Genomic DNA, 21796 nt, shown 5'->3' on the forward strand with positions numbered 1-21796 from the left:
TGTATTTTCAGCATCATTACTCCAGTCTTCAGTGTCACATGATCCTTCAGAAATCATTCTAATATGATGATTTGAAACATTTATCATTATTATCAATGTTGAAAACAGTTGTGCTGCTTAATATTTTAGTGGAAACCGTGATACATTATTTTACTTTACACGCCGTGAAAGATTCTTTGATGAATATAAAGCTTGAAAGAACAGAACAGTAGGCCTAATTATTTTAAATATAATTATTTTCTTACATTATAAATGTCTTTACTTTCATTTACCTTTATGATTTATTTAATGCATCCTTGCTAAATAAAAGTATTAATTTCTTTATAAATAAATTAAAATGATCAAATGAAAGGCCAACTATTCTTTTCTAAGTTGGACATAATGTTACATTTTTATAGAAACAAAAAGGAATTAAACATAAGCATCATTGTATTTTTAAATTCCCTCGTAATATTGAATATCATGTTCTAACCTAAAGAGATTTATAGTACAAGGTGGGGTCGTTTAAAAAAAAAACACTTCTTTACTCATAACCAATAGGGGGCGCTCTTGTTACAAGGTGTTTGAAGTTCATTATGGTTTTCTTTGGTTGGTGAGAGATTTCCCAGTCATACAAGAGTCAGATGGTTTGTTCTGTCTGTACAAACTCTGGCCATCTGCACACTGATTCGTGTCCTTCCAGCAAAGTTTTTGCAGTTGCGATTAGATTACTAACAGTAAAATTCCCGTAGGCTCATCTTTTCCAGCTAATGTCAGGGCTGACATTTTCTCTCACTCCTTTCTGGGAAAATCACTTTTGGATGTGTATTTGAAAGCCCATGATTAAAATAAAGGGCAGACTGAAACGTTGTTAAATAGTCTGGCAATGACTGCTGCCCTTATTTACTATTACTAAATATCAGCATTCAATTTTGAAGTGCAATGAAAGGCAGCCTGGAGGAAATGTGAGTATAACACAAGTCATGAGTTTTACCTCACGCAAATAAGCCATGGTGGGGCCAGAAAAGGCACTTTGTGTGCTTAGACATTATCTTCTTCCTTGAGCAGGGGATTTTTCAAGGGTTACATGGGGAATATTTGTTTAGATGCGTCTTACCATAATAGGGCCTCTTTGTTCATAGTCAAACATTAGATCCCTCACAGGAAAGGAAAAGTTCTCAGCAACTCTTATATGACAATAAAGCCTAAAATAGCTGGATACAAAGACGGGTGGCGTTTTGAAAAAGATGCATCTAAGCTTCAAGTTAGAATGGTACTTACTGAGCACAGGCTGGGATAACACTTCCTCTGGTACTTAACTCTTGCATAACTTTTGTTTATTTGTCTCTGTTTGAACTTGCTCCCAAAGCAGTGTGCAGGAAATGCACAGTGTGGTTTTTCATATATGGGAAAATGGCAGATTTAAACTTTACACACAACTAAGACATCAGAAAGCTAATAGTAATAGGATGCAGAAACAATAAATGACCCCCCAAATAATCTGCTAACATACGAAGGCTATTGGCCTATATCAGTGGTTCTCAAACAATGGTGACCTAAAAATGAATAAGCAATGCAAAATGCAAATAAAGAATGCATCTATTCTTATGATCGGACATAAGATATTTTAAAAAGGGTGTTGTTGATGTCAAAAGTTGATTGTATGATCAAACTATGGTATTTGGAAGTCACATGCATGGTAGAAGCCTACCTATGACTGATTTGAACTTCTACATACTATAAAAAAAAATGTATTTATACAGAAAAAAAATACTAATGCAACAGTACAAACCTTTTAATTGCTTAACAGTAAATTAACTTACCACATAACAGCTGTAAATTTTAACTTTAAAATAATGTATGTTTTTGTAAGTACAACTACCATATAAATTTACGATGAAATACAATAAAAGAACATTCTCAGACATTATGTTCATATTAGTAATGTACATTTTTTTGTTACATTTTATGTTATTTAGTTAATGTTTATTGCATTATTTTTTTGCATCAGATAGTTTGTGTGTGTGTGTGACTCTGGCCACGTCTAGCCTATATATGAGTGTTGGCCATGTTTTAAGGACAAGACTTGAAAAAATATGATTGGTATATTAATAATCTATCACTTAATAAAATATAGCCTACAGTTATAAGTTGTAAGATATACAGGCACTAATATGCCTTCCTGTAATACCTGAAACATTTACACTGAATTTTTATGCTGAACTTCAGGCAACCACAGCTGGCTATTTTTTTTTTTTAAACAAAAATATAACAGGATATTTGTTACAGTGCATATTGAGTTATACAATGTGCAGTAAAGAACAAGGCAAAAAGCATAACTCAACATTTTTATTGTATTTATACAGTTCTTATATACAAAACACACATAATGCAGTTAATCTGGAATTTCACACTTTTTACAACCACTGGATACGTAAAACATTAGGGAAGCAGAATATGAAAGTGGAAAAAAGTACAGTAAAACTCTGAAAGGAGTTTTGAAGTGGACATCATGTTAACAGTGACACTCATGACATCCTAAGTGGGACAAAACACCAGAGCAGCAAATGTAATGTAAATACTGTAGTTAAATCATCTTCAGCAGATTAAAATCGCAACTGGAAATAGTTTCTCTGTTTATTATTCTCCAAATATAATTTATATCGAATTTCAGTACACGCCATATGCTTATCTTGATTACGAGTCTAATAGCCTCTGTACTTGTGTTTCTTTTCCGCTATTTAGCTTTTAAACTCTCCCAATGGATTTATGGTCTTAAAAGAGGAAAGAACGATGAACACAGCCTTGAATTAAAGAATCTATTCCGCTTCTTTATGTGCACAAGAGCCAGAGATCTTCCAGTAAATGCACATGTTTTGCTCCCACTGGGAAGAGCTGTCAGGGACAAAGGTTCAGGGTGTGTCCAATTTCTCAAATCAAATCCCTTCCTGCCAACATTCAGTAAGCCAACATGGCACTGCAGTGATTACAAGGAAGGACAGAATTTAAATGCCTTTAGGGCACAGAGAAACATTGTCATTGTTGCTTTGTAATAGAAATGAGCCACAGTGTCCACTGCAGTACATAAAACAGAAAGCATTCAAGAAAAGAGCTTGATGCTCTTTTTGAAACTCTTGAAAACTATTTGATAACATAACTAAATTCTGACAAGCAGACACCTGCACTGAAATTGAAACCGCTCGCCCTCCGAGGAAACTGTGAGTCAGCGACTACCTCTGATGACAAAAACAGATGTCTGGAAAACAGATCAGATTGTGCCACCACCAACAACAATCCCTCCTCAGCATTAGCAGAAGTCTCAGGGAAGTCGCTTCACACCCTGTTCATGGAGTAGATCAAAAGAATAGACTGCAACATGGGTGCAACAAATCGGGGGCTCGTCCGGGGTCGCAACCTGGGACTCTTGCAGCCACATCAGCTAAAACCAAAAGCACACAGCTGTTCACAGCTGCCATTCAACAAGACCTGGAGAATAAAGCTCAGTCCCTGGAGAATAAAGCTCAGTCCCTGGCTGAAATCAAGGAACAACTAAGATCTGATGGTATAACTGAACAGCATCAGGTTGACTCCCTCTATAATGCTCCTTGTAGAGTCATGAACTACACAGGTTATATAAATTTACACAGAGGCTTAACATCATATGAATACTCATAAAGTACATATGCTGTGCAATAATGACATTTAAAGAATACCATTAATGCATTATTCATCTTAAGTTAGTGGTGTTAGGCATAACCAGTGATTTGACCCTACTCTAAATCTCAAAGCTTGTAGCTTACCGTGAAGAGACAAACAAAAGCAGACACAGTTAACATGTACAAAAGCTGCTATTCACTCTATGTACAAAAACCCTGCTTAGTTGTTAATGAGAACTTTGCATGTCATCTATAAACTCACGAGTATAGATAAAGCAAAATGTGATTTAAATGTTAGATTACGTCAAAAATAAACCTGTCAAATGACATGAAATTAACCACTTGTACCAAGCAGGATGTTCAGTGCAGGTTTGCCATTTATTTTTAGGATGTTATTTGGGAGATGAGCCAGTATAAAGTTATTGTGCATTATTTGAGTTTATCCTTAAGAAAGGAGGTGAAAATACTCTAAAATCCCCTCAAATGTTCTTGGCTTTTCCACCATCTAAGGTGTCTTCAAACTTCCTGTTTCACAGGAAGAAATTAAAACGAGTGATGACAGAGAGATTCATAAAAAAAATTTGTATTTTAGATTAGATTAGATTCAACTTTATTGTCATTACACAAGTACAGGTACAAGGCAACGAAATGCAGTTTAGGTCTAACCAGAAGTTAGACCTAAATGTCATGTATGAATGTCATGTCTCTCATATAAAGCTCTGCATAATGGAGTACTTGATCAGCTAACACAAGATGCAAAGTACATTTTGCACCATGACTTTTTTCCTGCGCCAGAAGTCCAGATGGCACTTCCTCCTGCGATAGGATGGAAATTGGACTCAAACAATGGCAAAAACAGATCAAACAACTGTAAATGTCACTGCAACATTATGTCCTTAAGGTTCTCCTGAAGAATTGTATCTTTGACGGCATGAAAGACAAAGCGAATGTTCTCAGTGTCAATGGCAGTGGTGAAGTGGTGGAAAAGTGGCTTGCTGCGGTTGCGACGTTTGCGGTTGAAGCACTGCACTAGATAGGCCTGCACGTCCTCCAGTCGGTGAGGGTCTCCCCGGAAGTCGGAAAAGTGCTTGCAAATGCTGACTTTGCGTACCTTCTCCACCAGAAGGTCCATCTTGTTGAGGAAGAGGATTATGGACACATTGGAAAAGAGCTTGTTGTTGACTATGGTCTCAAAGATGTTCATGGACTCCACCAGGCGGTTAGTGCGCCGGTCTTCCATCAGCACCTGGTCATACTCGCTGGAGGACACCATGAAGAGGATGGAGGTGATGCCATCAAAGCACTGAAACCATTTCTGTCTCTGAGAGCGCTGGCCACCCACATCTACCATCTTGAAAGGGATCTTCTTAATAATAAAATCATGCTCCACAATTCCCTTGGTGGCCTTCCTGGCCAATAGGATGTCCTGTCGGCTTGGTAGATAATTCTGTAAGAACAGGTTGAGTAAATAAAGTCAACAATAAATATATATATATATATATATTTTTTTTTGCACACATTTTTTACAATTTGCTTTAGCTAAATTGATCTGAAATATTTTTATTAAGAAGGATTATTACTGACACAGGTCTATTAGAGTTTCATATTCTACCAGGATCTTCTTTTCTCACTTATGCAACTTAAAACAGAAAAACTATACTTTTTGCAAACTTAACCATTCTGATTTTTGTGTAACTATGTGTTAAAATAAAAATAAAAATAAATCAAAAGCAAAAATAAGAGTGGTTTCCAGGCAATCTTTTGTCACAAATACACAATCCTTAATGAAAATTTCCACAAGGGCAGACAAAATGATATTTGAAGCAGTTTTCAAAAGGCCCGCATCCCACACAAACTATAACATGCATCTGTTTTGTCTTTGGCCTTGGTTTCCATGCTCACAAAAAACACTTCCAGGCCTTTTTTTTTAATCACTCATCTGAGACACACTATGTGTTCTTGGCAACCTTGGCCAATATCAATCTCAAAGAGACCATTTTACTTTCATTTTCACTGTCTCCAGTCTTCAATGCCCCCACCTCTGCTGGGAAACATTGCATAAGTGCAATAGTGCATACCACTATTTTGACTGACTATCCTGGTTTATATTGCATGGTCATATACCATGAAGAACTGGCACTATTTAATAATGCTGCGTTATCATGACTCACCAGTTGGCCAATCCGATCCAAGTTGTCCAGGAAATATTTCACTGATTCACTCTGTAAAAAAAATACCACAAAAAGATAAGTGTTTCACTCTGTACACAGAACAACAGCATTTCAGCTTATTCCCATTTATACAAAGTAAAAAGCTAAATAAAATAATTACATAAATTACATCAGTCCGGCATCAACTAATACAGTCACTATAATTAATTAAAGGATTCATACCTCGAGGTACCATTAAAAAATTTGAGGCCGGTAATACTTATTTTTTGCAAGAAATGAATACTTTTATTCAGCAATGATGAATTATATTGATCAAAAGTGACAGTAAGGACTTTTTTTTCTTTTTAAATGGAGGAGCTCCGGAAAGATAAAATAACAAGTGACAACAGTAGAAGACGAGAGAGGACCAGGCTTGGGACATTTACGGTAATGCTTTATTATCTTTATATGTGACAGTCGGCCGTGGGGTGGTTGCCGCTTACTTTAGTTTTGTTTTTGCTTATATTGTGATTAAAGTTCACATTTATCGTTTGGCTCCTTAACCTGAACATGACCTGTGTTGCATACCACAGCATAAGAGACTCTTTCAAAAACATTTTAAAAGCAGGACAATAAAAGTTGATATAAAACACATTTTGAGTTCGTCTTCTCTTATTTTTATTTATTTTTACCATTTTATTAAAACAAATAGGGCAACACAATCCCAAAAGCAGTTCTAATTCAGGAATGGAAAGTCTAAAAGTAACAGGATGTTCCTATCTTTGTCTGAGAACTATTCGGGACGCTCATACCACACAGTGCCCGTCAGCAGAATTTCAGTTAGCTCTAAAACGTAGCTTTTACACATAATGCCTATAATCTCCTGTTACTTCATTAAGTGCTGTAGGGAGATGAATAATCATTCTCATGTATTGCTCCCTTGGAACAACATTTGGTTAAGTGCACATTTACACATTTTACAGTCGTGACTGCATTACATTAAGGGTGGTTTACATTACAGAACGTTGGCTGTAATAAATGGATCCTATCATTTCCAAATATTACAAATGAACAGGCACAAGAATGACAGGAGGCTTTTTATCTTGAACTCAGCTCAGACTTTCACTCCTATACTACAGGAGAATCAGGCCAGAGGTCAGAGCCCAATCCATAAATAAAGCTGACTGATGAGATGTCTGAAGCTCAGGGTGATCTGAGTCAGTACAGGATTTTTCACACTGGTCTCTTCTTCCAAGAATCAATTATATCTGCTGACTTCATAAGCCACAATCTACTGATAACTGCATTTATTGCCCAATATCTGGAGACTTTTCTCAGCAAAAAAACATGTTCTGTCTTAATGGAATGGACTCCCTAGAATGAAGAAATAGAGAGATGAACTAAATTGCTGTGTTGAGCATTACTTCCTGACAAAGTTGTTTTCACGCAGGCTTTTGGATGGCAGACACTGCGGCCTTGGCGTTTCAGTGAACATTGTCTGGAAAAGCAAATTGTGTCCTCTAGTTTGTGTGTGTCTCACAAAGGCCCCTAGCCTGGCCCATGTTCCCAACAGGAAACAGCTGTGTGTGAAAACAGGGGATTAGTAGAACAGCGCTGGCCCTCTATAACAGACTGAAGCCCAACACCCAAACCCTGCACGCAGACACACACACACATACACACGTTGGGTTTCCATGTTTTATGGGGATTTCCATAGATACAATGATTTTTATACTGTACAAACTGTATATTCTGTCCCCCAAGACCAACCCTACCCATCACAGAAAACTTTCTGCATTTTTACATTTTCAAAAAACAAAAACATAATTTATTATGATTTATAAGCTGTTTTCGGATATAGCCATCTTTGTGGGGACATTTTGTCCCCATAACGTAGGATATACCTGAACCACACACACTCACACACAAATACACGGCACACTATCATCAGGGCTTAATGTAACACAGGAGGGAAATCACGTAGATATCTGATAGCAGCGCCTGTGGAATTTATCAGTCTCTTATCTTTCCTTAGAATACGCACACACAATAAAAAATCCTCTACTGCACTAAAAAAGTATAGGCTATATAAATAATTATGTCTAAACATATTAGACATATTAGATTTTTTTATTTATATATTTAAAATATTGTTACTAAATTGTTAAGCAATGTTTTAAAAAAGGAAAAGTCCAAAAGCAGTCTGAAATGAAACCTAAATTAAAAAAAATGTGTTATCTGAAATAATTGACACAACATAATTGAAATAAGGGAACTAAAATATAGTCGTGACTCCAAACCTAAAATTAAACTGACACAGAATCCATTTAATTTTAGATACACAGGATATTATAACATTTTTAACCTTTACAACCTATCTGAAAATTAACCTTGCTATCAATAACACAAGACTGCACTAAAAACAGTGTTAAACACTGTTAAATGACATTAGCTAATGCATTCATCTCGGCTGGCCAAAAATAATACAAGTATAAAATAAATAATGTGAAAAAACTAAAAATAAACACTTAAAAAACAGTCAGAATGAAAACTAACAAAACTAAATTACTTTTCTAGAATAATCGTAATGTTATTGACAAAACTTTGAAAGTACCATTATATATATTGATAAATTCCTCCCTATGCGGTGTAGTCAGAAGCTGCAGCAGAGCAGAGCTAAAGCACAGGGCTGTCGACTGACCCTTATGTGAGCTCTCTGATTGGTCCCTGCTCTGCACAATAGTATATGCTGCAGGTCATTGGCCAATAAAGCTTGAGGTCTCCCCCTTCCCTCGATCTGAGCTCAACGCACACATGACGGCCTGTTGAGAGTGTGGGAAAGATCTACGCTGAGGCCTTGCAGGCCACAGCCACTACTATAGCACAATGTAGGAAAGTGTGCCCATGGGTATTTGTGCAGTGAGTAAGGGGAAGCATGATTGAGCACGGCCATGTTCAGAGGTCTTAACCCCTCCCTTCCCAGTGGTGATCTCAGTCGCTACAATTCTGCCCTAGTCTTCTTCAAATAAACAGCAGATCTGCAGAAATGAGATCCAATTAAAGGCATCCCTCATGACCCTAAACTCAAATACAGACCCTAATCGCAAAGAAACTAAGGGAAATGCCTTAAAGGAAAACAAATCTTTGAAAATTTTGAGAGGAACATGACATAAAACTAGCCCTGATAAATCTTTATTTAGTCTCCGTTTCGACCAAATGGCATGAGAGTCGTCTTGGGAGAGAGCTTATGTGAACAAAGCTGAGCGTAAGGGATGAATGCTTTCCTAGAGCTTCAGCGAGTTCATCAGGGCTTCTTTTCACCTCACACTTTGTTATATCTGACAGAAAAACCTTCCTAGGCAGTGAGTGGCGATCCTGTTAAAGTGATGTTTAACTGCCAGATCCAGCAGCTGTGCTTTGTTGGTGGATAACCGTTCCACAGTGACTGCGAACAGACATATCACCAAATGTTTTCATTTTTCTCTCTGTAGGAAACGTATTGTGCCTAGAACAGTGAAATACAGCTGTGCTGAGATTGTTTGGCTGGCTGAAAGGAATAGATTACAATAATAGTTTTACAATAATTGCTCGTCCTCATGTCATTCCAAACCTGTATGGCTTTCTATTTTTACACTGAAAACAAAGAAATTTGGAAGAAGGTAAAAAATGAATGGGTCCAAATGGCAAAAATGAATGCTAACGCAAATGAGATTTCAGCATTTAAAAAGATTTTCAGCAAATTATGAATTAAATTTCATTCTGTTCATCCCAAAATTGAACATGTATAGCTTCAGAGGACTCTCAATACAAAATATTATCATTTTGGGAGCTTGAAAACCCGTGCCCACATTCATTCTACTGTTTGGAAAAGAGGAGCTTAGACATTCTGCAAAATATCTCCTCCACGGAAGAAAGAAAGAGTAAATGATGATGGAAATGTCAAAAATGTCAGGTAACACTTTACAATAAGGCTCCATTAGTTAACAAAGGGAAATATATTTCTAAAGCATTTATTAATCTTAGTTAATGTTAATTTGAACATTTACTTATGGAAGCTTGTAAGAATAAAAAATAAAAAAGGTAATTGCGACTTTTTATCCGCAATTAAAATTGTTTTGTTTTTTCCCCTCAGAATTGGACTTTATAACTTGTTAATAAATAAAGTTAGAATTGCGAGAACTCGTAATTCTTGACTTTATATTACGCAATTCTGACTTTATAACCCACAATTGCCAGTTTATATCACACAATTGTGAGGAAAAAAGTCAGAATTGTGAGATTTTGTTATTTTTGTTCAGTGGCAGAAACAAGTTTCCATATTTATTCATGAATTATTAAAATCAAAAGTTGTATCTGTTAATATTACTGGTTACACTTTAATTTTTCGATGGTCCACTCCACTTTAGATAGAACTATAAGTAACTGCAACTACATGTCAACCAACTCTCATTAGAGTATTAGCAGACTTAGGGTTAGGGTTCAGGCTAGTAGAATAAGTTGACATGTAGTTGCAAAGTAACTTTAGTTAGTAGAATGTCTGTTGTGGAGCATCAAAATAAAGTGTTAGCAGATATTAAGCAGACAGTCTACTAATACTCTGGTAGTTGCAAAATGTCTAAAGTGCACTATTAAAATAAAGTGTTACCATATCATTTAATGGACCTGAGCTAAGTTATATTTCAAATAACATTAACAAAGAATAATAAATGCTGTAACAAATGTGTTGCCCATTGTTAGTTAATGTTGGTGAATGCATTAACTAATGGGACCTTATTGTAAACTGTTACCGAATTTCAAGACCATTAAACTTCCAGATTCATTTCTGTTACAAAATATCCCTCTTCTGTAGTGACGATGTCTGCCCTCGCCTCCGTAAATATCAGACTATGTAAATAATCCTCACACAAAACAAACAGAGTTTGATTTCCCGGTCCTTGGAGTGGGATTGCCTGTTTGGTTTGGATGCGAGAAGAGAACTCATATTAATCCCCCACATGGAGCTCCTTCACCTCCAGAACTTCACAGAACCTCGGGCTGCTCCCACACTGTTGATCTAGCTGTAACCGTACACCTTGCCTTTTATCTTTGCGGATAGACTCGTATTAAGATTTTTGAGTTTGGAGGAGACCAGAAGAAGGAAAATGGATGAGTGTCAGGGAACTCTGAAAATAATTCGGAGACTTGCATTATGCCAGAGGTATGTTAGCAATAACATGAGCTGTGCTCCTAGAAACAAAAGACTATGTACACTACCGTTCAAAAGTTCAGGGTTAGTAAGAAAGTAATGACTTTATTCAACAAGGATGCGTTAAACTGATCAAAAGTGACAGTATAATAAGACATTTATAATGTTACAAAATATTTCTATTTCAAATAAATGCTGATCTTTTGAACTTTCTGTTCATTAAAGAATCCTGAAATAAAGTGTATCACAGTTTCAGCAAAATATTAAGCAGCACATCTGTTTTCAACATATTAAGAAATGTTTCTTGAGCATTAAATCAGCATATTAGAATGATTTATGAATGATCATGTGACACTGAAGACTTGATATAATAGTTATTTTAAATTGTAATAATATTTCACAATATTACAGTTTTTACTGTATTTCTGATCAAATAAATGCAACCTTGGTAAGGATAAGGGACTTCAGTTCTTTCGATAAAACAATCGATATATATACACGTGTGTGTGTGTGTGTGTGTGTGTGTGTGTGTGTGTGTGTGTGTGTGTGTGTGTGTGTGTGTGTGACACATTGCTGCTCGCTCAATACAGAAAACGGCCAAAATGTCAAACACATGGGCAGACAACCTGAGAAATCTGTCCACAGGTTTCTGACATCTCACATTAGTGGCAGTGGATGGCAACTACTGCTGAAAAATACCATGACAGAAATGTCACTTCCAAGCAGAAGATCTGCACACCCTGTCAATCTATTGCATTGCTCCGGTTCAAAGCAGTAATAGAAGAACAGGAGACGCCTGTCCTGTTGAATCACAAGATAATGTGGTGTAAGCTAGGGCCACAACTAAAAACTGTTGATTAATCTGCCAATTACATCTTTGATTTTAAAAAAACAAACAAGTGATGTGCAAATCACTGGGTATTCTACATATATTGTGCTTATACTGTAAATGTCAAGACATTTATTGTGCTTATACTGTAAATGTCAAGACATTTATTGTGCTTATACTGTAAATGTCAAGAATTATTTACTACAATGCCACTAGTCACTGTCCTTATAAAAAATATAATTACACGATTTTATGATTATAAATAGATTTATTTTAAACATTACATTTAATGTCACACAACCAATTTTAATCAAAAGGACAAAATTATTGCTTCATACTTGTCAGATAATGAATCAATTTACAACATTTAAAGAGAATATAAATTAAGTTATGCACAAAAAAAAAAAAGAAGTGTTTAATATAAAGTGCTTATGCTTTGGACGACATTGGTCATGTTTTTCTGCTATTTTTTTTTCTCCATAGAAATGTGGTTTTCACAAGTGTAAAGTGACGTCAATGGGGACAAGTCTCAAGCATCCAACTATTCAATAGAGAACATTTATTATAGATTCGTATTGATTTTATCGGTTAGTTGTTGCAGCTCTAGTGTCATCATTTCCTCAGCTCAATTTAAGTGAACTGTGGCTGTGACCTCAGCAGCAGACACAGTCTGTCAAGTCCCCTGTAATGTGAGAATGTGTAAAAAGCGTGAGACTAAGAGCCGTGCCGCTGTGTTTGTTCCTCCTTCGGCACTCTATGGCTCTGTGGGCATTTCCCACTTTTCTCTCCTGTGTCTCACCTCAATCAGTTCAGCTCCTATCTTATCCATTCGCCTAATGGCGGCCCCTCAGGGAGACTGACCCTAGACAGGCCTGGAAACAAACCACTGACGGGTGGAATAAAAACAGTGAGGGAGATAAAATAGTCAAGAAAAACAGTGTGGGTGTATGATGTTTTCAACAACAGCCAAACATCCAAGGACACGGCTGCCTGTAAAGTCCGCTTTTCCTCTTCCAGTACTGAGCTCCCCTTGGGTCTGTTTTCAAAAAGAACAGCCCACTCGCCATCTGTTTCACAGGGGCTCAAAACTTAATATCTATTGCTAATCCTCACACTTTTCTCATGGACATGAAAGTGGTTTTAAATTGTGTCCCGGGCTTTACTGAACATGCAGATGGAGCAATATGAATTTGTTCAATGTCTCTCTGAGCACATCATTCCCAGAGGACCTTTCAGAAAGCAATTGTGATTTTGGAAATGAAAGTTTTGTGTGTGTGTGTGTGTGTGTGTGTGTGAGTGAGTGAGTGAGTGTGTGTGTGTATAATGCACACATTATATGTATAATGTACACCCCAGTTCAAAAGTTTGGGGTTGGTACGATTTTATTAATGTTTGCTCACTAAGGCTGCATTTATTGAATAAAAATACTGATAGTAATATAGTATCTGTTAAATATCTGTATCTGTAAATATCTGTTTTCTATTAATACATTTTAAAATGTGATTTATTCTTGTTATGGTAATGCTGAATTTTTAGCATCAGACTTCAGTGTCACATGATCCTTCAGAAATCATTCTAATATGCTGATTTGATGCTCAAAAAACATTTCTTATTATTATCAAAGTTGAAAACAGGGGAGCTTCGATAAGGCCACATAAAAGTAACAAAAAAGTGACCCACATGACTATTTTTGAAGTTTTTGAAGTCATACAATAGCATTGTGTGAGAAACAGATCAACAATTATGTTGTTATTCACTGATAATCTTATAAACTAAAAACCGTTGTGAACGAATCCCTTAGACAGTGAGATGAACTTGAAAAACTATTTATGAACAAACCATTCAGACTGACTAACAGATAATTCGATTCATTGAAAAGATTAGACTCAAAAATATGTCCTTTTACAGATTGTAAAAATGTCCAGTCTTACCTCAAATCTACAGTACATAACTCAAAAAGTTTCCTTTAGCGTTCCAGAACAAAGAAAGTCGTTTAATATTATGAGTAAATGATGACAGAATTTTAATTTTGTTGGGTAAAATATCCCCTTAAAAGCCTCTTTGACAAAACCAAATAATTATTATAATAAAAAAATGCAAATTTTTGTTACTATCCTAATTTATTGTATTTGGACAAAAAGACTAAGCTTTTGAATAAAAGTAAATAAGATCTTTTTTTAAAAGACAAAAAAATTATTCCAAAAAAGGAATAATCGTGGAAAGAATTTTTTTAGGAATTATCACATTATGATATTTTAAACTTATGAATGGGAGTTTAGACTAGAAACCACCTGCAGACACATGCACAACCCTTTCATTTCCATTATAAGGAGTGAAATAACCTTGATAGGCCACTTAGGTGTATAATCTCCAGCCTAGGAATGTCAAGGCAATGGAAGTGTTTGTCATGGTCATATCAAACCTCAGCAATGCCTGTGGAGTACTTTGACTAAGTTGTACTATAATGGCCTAGATATGGCAGACAGACAGATAGGACACTGGAGGAGCAGGCCAAAATGAGCGTGCATTTATCGCTCCTGACAGTCTGTCTACAGATAGCACATGACAGATGACAGGGCAGTCGAAGAAATATGGCTGAATGCACCAGTGACACCTCTCAGAGTCAAAAGCCTTTCTGCGCTGTCACTTCTATTATGCCTCTTGAGAAATGAGGGGTTATAGTGATGTTGCGAGGACATGACGGCAAGAAAAGAGGGAAGAAAGGGGATGTAGGAATGATAGGAATCTGGGAACATTGATTTCAGTGCTGTTTGAGACGTTGGATTGCAGGTTAACAGACTAAATGAACAGTTTGTGTCTCTGTGTTTCTTAATTTTAAGTCATTTTAGATGAGAGGGGCAAATTCAAAAATGTTTAGCAGCACAAACAGTGATCTTGGTCCCCTGAGAACTATAGTTCACCTAGGGACATTTTCCTGGTTGCATTCACACCGCCTTTAGGAACTCTGAAGTGACATAAAGGGTCCGATGTACTTCAGGTGAAATCTAATGTGACGTCATTTCGAACAAAATCAAGCCAAAACTGGGCGTTCGAAACAGCTTGCCAATGCTAAATTTATGGATAGTTTGCTACAGCTGGTAAACACTTTTGTACTACCACTGGTCTGTGGCGATTATGCAATAGGTAGATATGTGCAGAGCGCCTTCTTTGACGTGTAAATCTTTTCCGGTTAATTTCTCCTGTTCAGTCCGTTGAGGTCAGACATCCGCGAGTGAAAACACGAACACATTGGAGAGCTGCTTTATAATAGAAATAGTTGTACTTCTGATGAAACAAGTCACTGACACTGTTTGATTGATTTTAAAGGAACCGTATGTAAGATTGTGGCCAAACCTGGTACTGCAATCACTTTCAAATTACTGTAGAGCGGTGTATCCCCTGATTAATTGAAATACATTTCTTACATACGGTTCCTTTAAGCAATCCATTGTATAAAGTGCTATAAATAAACGTGACGTAACTTTACTAGAGTGCCGAATTGCAGAGCTCATGCAAACATATCCACGATGCTTTTCTTATGCTTTATTTTATTTTTTTTTATCTAAATTTTGTTGTCTGTTCATTTTGTTATTGAGAGGAAAGCGCACAGCACCTATTTACAAATTCATCTAACCATAGCTCTCAGCAGTGTGGGTGGCGTCTGGATGTTCGGTAACAGCATATCGCTGCTCATGTCTTTTGAACTTCGTTTCACCCACTAAGCGAAGAACGAAAAAGTACGTTGCCGTGAGTATATCGGGCCCTAAAGCCGGCCAACAGCGACATCATTTAAGCGCGGCATTCAATAATGCAACAACTGGAGCTGTGTTTGTGTGGTGTGTCGTGGGTTTCGTGATAACGGAGATGGAATGTAGACGTATAAGTTATGCGATTGATGGAGCAAAAAAAGGAGGGCTAAGAGACGAAATCTCCTACGACAGCTTGCAGTGCTAAACATCATCAAGGTTGAGAAAAGAACACAACGTCGCAGACAAATGCGGCAAGTAAATGCCGTTAACATTATCTTTTTATATATTTATGTGCTAAATGTTAGTTTGTATTATGCAAGCTGTGTGTTTACTCGATGGATTTTTAAAAATGGGGCTTGCAGGTGTTTCGTATGGCATGCGTCCCAGACAGCAACAATGTGTCAGCTCAGATCCGGCCCACATCCGGTACGCATGGAATCCACATGTACCAGATTTGGCCCGGATCTGGGCCGACACTATGTTGCTGTCTGGGGTTCCTATTCCTGGGGTCACTGGTAGTTCCTATTGTGCTGGGTTAGACAACTCTGAAGTAGGAACTAATTTAGTTCCTCCAAAAGGCGTTCCTATAACAAAAATCGTTCTTAGTTCCTGCAAACATGCCAAAAAGCGGGTACTTCCGCCAATAGTTACAGGAACTATGAAAACCCCTAAAGTGAAGCCATTTCATCTTAGATGCAGAGGAGATTATGGGCCTGAAAACAAAAGTCTGATTGGGTGAATGTATCAGAATGTACAAAATGTATCAAGAACACATTTCATAACAAAATTAAAAATAATAAAACTATAAATAATAAAACAATATTACAGGAATGAGAATGAGAATTTTTACATTGTCACAGTGCAAAAAAATAGGATTATTTTCCTTTATGCAAAATATAATTAATTACTTTTCCCTTTGGTTTGAGGGTGAAATAGTACCCACACGTTTCATTTTTAAGATTCCTTCTGCAAGAAAACACAATTCTGTTTGTCTCAGAAGAACAGAGGTGAGATGCATCAAAGATGCATTGTTGTAAATTTCCACCAAAAATTCAATATGTTACATAACAGATATCCAAATACAGTTAAATATACATGTCTATTTTCATCTCATTTCCAGATGCCCTAAACGGAGGGGAAGTATTCTAATTGCTTTAAAGCTATTTGTATAGATTAGCTATGTGAAACAATTCAGTGGATGAACACAAACAATTGAGGTTTGTAAGTAGCAATAATGTAATGAAGCCATTAGTAGCAAAGCTATTTATCTAATGTCTACATCTCCCTCATTATGTGCTTTTTCTTGCTCTCTGTAAATAAAAAAAATAAAAATAAAAACTGAGGAATTAATAAAATGTTTTCTGGAAATGATCTCAGCAAATCTCTTGGCCAAAACCCACAAAACATCTGGTCAGTATGCCTTCATCAATCTTGCCACTAGCGATTAACTGCAGTAATTAACCGTAACCCTCTCTGAACCATGAATGACATTGTGTCTGTGTTTCCTCCATGTATTCATACATTTCAAACCAGACTCTGCGATGAATGTCCCAGTACAGTGTCTATATCCCAGCTGTGTGAATAAGTCTGGCTGTGTTCCGGGGTGGAGAGTGTTACCCGTTGACCGGGAGTCAACTGAGCAACAATAAGGAATTATTTACCCTGGCCACAGCCAAAGGAGTGGTGGGACTCAGCGAGAAAACTTCTCCCACAGCTCAGCACTTATATTATTGCTTATTGCACACACTCTTAGGTGGATTTGCTTTAATTACAGAGTGTGTAAAAACCAGGCAACTATTGACTAAGCATACTCGGCTCCAGCGGCCACAAACGCTCAGCAGTAATCGCAGCCACATCCGCTGGAGGAGAAGCCAGATTGATTCAACAAGAAGAGAGGATTGACAAAAGCACAAAGTCTTGAGAGGTGCCGATACAAATTGAGATGTCACAAGTCAAAAATGGAAGATATCTATGAAACATACAACTGTACTGATTCAAAAGGATTTAAAGGAATAGTAAATGAAAATTATGTCATCATTTACTCAGCTGAATGGTCCTTCCAAACTAATTTTTGCCAAGGACACACAAGCATCCTTCCTAAAGTATAAAGGCAACTTTTATGTACACTGTAAAATCCAACAGTGATTCTAACTACCACTTTTTAGTTAACTTTACTTAATGTCTTAACTTAATTGTAAAAATCTAGTAATCTGTACTATTCACATGCTATGCTTTGTTTACTAAGAAAACCCAAGTTAAGTTTAATTGATTGGTTTGAGTGTGGTGTTTCACTCATTTCCTCCACTTCTGCAGTTATTTTTCTCTGTTTGCATTCACTCATTTCCCAAAGTCTTCTTGAATGTTGAAATTTTAATACAACTGAAAAATTTGAGAGAACATCACATAAGCTGACTTCATAAATTGATGCTGATTTTCCTAAAATGTTTTTAGTCACCATTATGGCGATTAGTGATCCCTTTGGTTGGGCACTTGGAACTTCATTTATACTATTGTAATTCTCTTCCCATTGATGCAGCGATTGCAAAAAGAAATCAGTTATTTGGTTTCAAAGGAAGAGAAGTAATATGTAATATATATATGAATGAATGAATGACGTATAATATAACTATATTTCATGTCAATTAATGATCTTTCATAATTTTGTTGCTAACACTTATGTCCTAAACACTTTGTGAAACTTTTAATTGGGTTTATATAATCCTTCTATATATTTGTGACAATCTTGCAATTGATCATACTTGAGTCACACAGACTTCAACATTCCGCCTGCAAAACACAACAATGGTAACAATTATATTTTATTTAAAGTAAATTATCAAGTACTCTCTACAGTTCTTTTTTAGTACACTAAAAAGAACTCTTGTGTAAGTGTACTATCCTTACTAAGCATTTGTCAGTACCACATACTATTCCTATTTCACTTTACTTGTTTTTTTTTTAAGGCAATCGGTTTGCATGCTTTTTTTAAGAAAGTTCAACTAATTCGATTTTACAGTGTATAAAATCCTATTTAGAATGTGTGAAAAAAAATAATTCACATTTCATTGGGAAAATATTTTCTTTGTATAATGCTGACAGTGAACTTTTTTTATACTCACTATTAAGGCTTGTTCACACCAAGACGAATGTTCGGTGCAAAAAACTAATTCAGTGCGTTAAAATTTGTACAGAATTTAACAGCCGTTAATGTCTGTTCAGGCCGACATGAACATTTGCATGCCATCAATGCAATGGATTTATTTATGGAGAAATGTTCTAATTTCTTTTCTATCGCACTGTAAATAAAACTGGCCAACCAGTAAGATTTGCGCTTTTGGTCACATGCCTTGAGCTGCAGCTGTTACATAAAACTACAACTTGATGGCACTAACAAACATTATTTTCAGCGACAAATAGCGACAGACCTAGCTAGCTGTATAGACCTGAAAAAAAGATGGTCAATCCATTTTTATTTGTTTCATTCTTAAAAAGTGAGTATAAATATTGTTCCAAAGCAGTTTTACAGACAATACTGCCTCCATAGGAAGTACAGAAAACGTAAAAAATATATTTTTTTACAAAATGAAATGTATGTAATTGTCAATAATATCAAAATGGGCACACGTGTTTAAATGTATTGTGTTAAACATTTTAATTACTGTCTATATTTAATACATTCAATTTGAAAGTACTAAAAATGCATTTTGTAGACAGAATAAATAAATAAATTCACAATTCAATTCAATAAAACAATATCATACTTCAAATAAGAAGTTGAATCAGAAGTTTAAAGTATTTAAACAGTATTTCAGTTGATCTTATTAAGGTTGATTTTTTACTTATTTTGCCTTGAGTAAATAACGGTTAAAAAAAATTCCACTGAAACAATACATAATCATATTTAGATTAAACAAGAGAGTTACATTTCAACTAAGTTTAATAGTGTAAAATATTTAGTAGTGTGTAAGTTAGTGCCCCTTTACATCACAATTGACCTATGGCTAAGCCACGCCCCCAAACGCGATGAGCCAATCACAGTGCGCATAGCTAACCCAATACACTCGGACATTCTCTGCTTCCACGTCCATTGAAATGCATTGCAGTTAGTCAGTTTTCATTCGTTTTTATATGTTTTTTCTTGTCATTTTTGCTTTTAAACAGCGTGTGTGTGTGTGTGTGTGTGCGTGTGTGTGATTTTGGTTGGGTGACAGTTGTAGGTTACAGTTTGACAAGAGTTTACAGTTTGACAAAAGCACAATGTTGTGTTTTACACAAATAAGTAGGCTAAACACTTTGCAGTTTTAATGATGTCCTGTATGAACAAAATGGAGTATGTTTTTATGTTTCCACTGTTCGATCGCGCCCGCGCCTCTCTCTCTCTGACACACACACACACATTCCAGCATTGCAATCTTGACATCGCAGCCTGTTCATTATGCTGCGTTCACACCAAACGCGAATAGAGCGTCAAATTCGCGCGTATCGCGTCTAGTTCGACGCTTGAACATTTTTAATCCATTCGCGCGTCCAAAGCGAATAGGACGCGTGTATAAAGCGAGCGTTTGAAGCGAAATAGCACCAAACTATAACGTTTACACTGTGAACTGTACATTTTTGTCTGGAGCTGAAGCTTATCGACCTTCTCAACAATAAAATTATTAATATAACCCTCCAATGCATAGTTAAGGCCCCTTTGGTAACTTCGAGATGATACATAATCTTTCTGTCTCCAAAAATCATCAATTGCCTCCTGTGAAATGTCTCTTACTGTGACAGCTGCCATAGCGCCTGTTATCGAATGTTGACTGTTTGTCCGAGTGAGTGGAGGGGGCGTGGCTTAGCCATAGGTCAATTAGGCTACGTTGTAACTTACGCACAACTGATGTAACTTGGTTTAGAGGAGCACACAAGGAGAAGTTTAGAATAATGTTAAAGCTGCACTTTTCCACCCTATTTCAACTCATTTCCATTTGCATATTTTCAAATAAGTCAAGTAAAGTCAAGTATATTTGTATAGCGCTTTTCACAATACAGATTGTATCAAAGCAGCTTCACAGTATTAAATTAAAATAATACAACAAGGTTTGTTCCTAGTGGAATTTATTGATTGATAAAATCAAATTAAATATCCCCAAAATATCCCCAACTGAGCAAGCCAAAGGCAACAGTGGCAAGGAACCGAAAAACTCCATCAAGTGACCTAATGGGACCCAAATAAGCACTTTAAGATGCTCATCTGTAAAATATACCTTAAATTATCCACAGAAAAAGGAAATGGGTTTCAAAATGGAAATCAAAATGGGTTTGGAACTGCACGTGGGCGAGTTAATTTATTTGTTATTATGAGTAAATCCTCCTTTAACAAATCTGCAAAAAAAAAATAAAAAAAATAAACATATTTAAGTACTAGTACTAGCTTTTGACAGAAATAGCCATGCATTTTTTATTTATTTTTATTTTTATTGTGTTTGTGTTGTGCTGATCTAGGCTGAGTGTGTTATTGGGGAGGTGGACCGGTCTCTGGAGATCTACTCTGCAGCTGCTCAGGAATGTGAGCTGTTCTGCTTATCTCCAACTCTTCTGAGGACGGCTTATGTTCTGCTATAAGCCATCGCTCCTAGCTCGCTCAGTAAACAAATACGCCCTTCCTCTGTATGGATTCACTTTATATATTTTGGATTGGCCCTCTAAGACCATCAAACAATTCAAATGGTCCCCACATTTACAGAGTGGAAAAAGAAAAATAGAGCAAGGCAGGCCCAGACCTGGTGAGACCGCCAGGAGGCATCGTAAACAACTAAAGATCATCCTTAAAATTGTTGTTTCTGGGTAACAATGTGCACAGCACGGTCGCTCGGTCTGCTGCCAGGAATCTCATTAAAACATCTCATACAGGAAAAAGTTGGGTACCCATCTTATTTTCAGCCGTGAGGAATTTAAGACACATCCCAGCAACATCAATCTCCCTGAGGAATGTTGAATGCCGCCCAGCTCTTGGGAAGCGGCAGGGATATCTTTCTTGGGGCTCGACCTGAAATGTTCTTATGTGGGGCGGATGTGTGAAACCTGAAAAATGTCTTCATTTCTGCTCTTTGTGTACATGAGATAACAAGCTCACTAATGGAATGGTATAACGATGTTCTGTGTGGTTATATGTGCTGAAGCTCGCATGACAAGCCCCACTGTTCTCTGTGTAAATGACACAGCCCTCCCTCTCTTGCACAAACAGACATCATTACTCCTCCTGC

At 36.6% G+C, this 21796-nt stretch overlaps 1 protein-coding gene across 1 annotated transcript in view; it reads right to left on the reverse strand.

Annotated features, from left to right (window-relative positions):
* Positions 1-2313: 2313 nt before the first annotated feature.
* Positions 2314-21796, reverse strand: part of gna12a (guanine nucleotide binding protein (G protein) alpha 12a) — a 36277-nt gene continuing 16794 nt past the window's right edge. Inside the window, exons 4-5 of the mRNA XM_084412245.1 lie at positions 5807-5857; positions 2314-5082 (exon numbers count right to left, since the gene is read on the reverse strand). Coding sequence (XP_084268371.1) covers positions 4513-5082; positions 5807-5857 — 621 coding nt within the window. The 3' untranslated portion in view covers positions 2314-4512. The remainder of the gene's footprint in view (positions 5083-5806; positions 5858-21796) is intronic.

This window comes from Rutilus rutilus (assembly GCF_951802725.1).
Source record: "Rutilus rutilus genome assembly, chromosome: 1".
NCBI classification, from domain to species: domain Eukaryota; kingdom Metazoa; phylum Chordata; class Actinopteri; order Cypriniformes; family Leuciscidae; genus Rutilus; species Rutilus rutilus.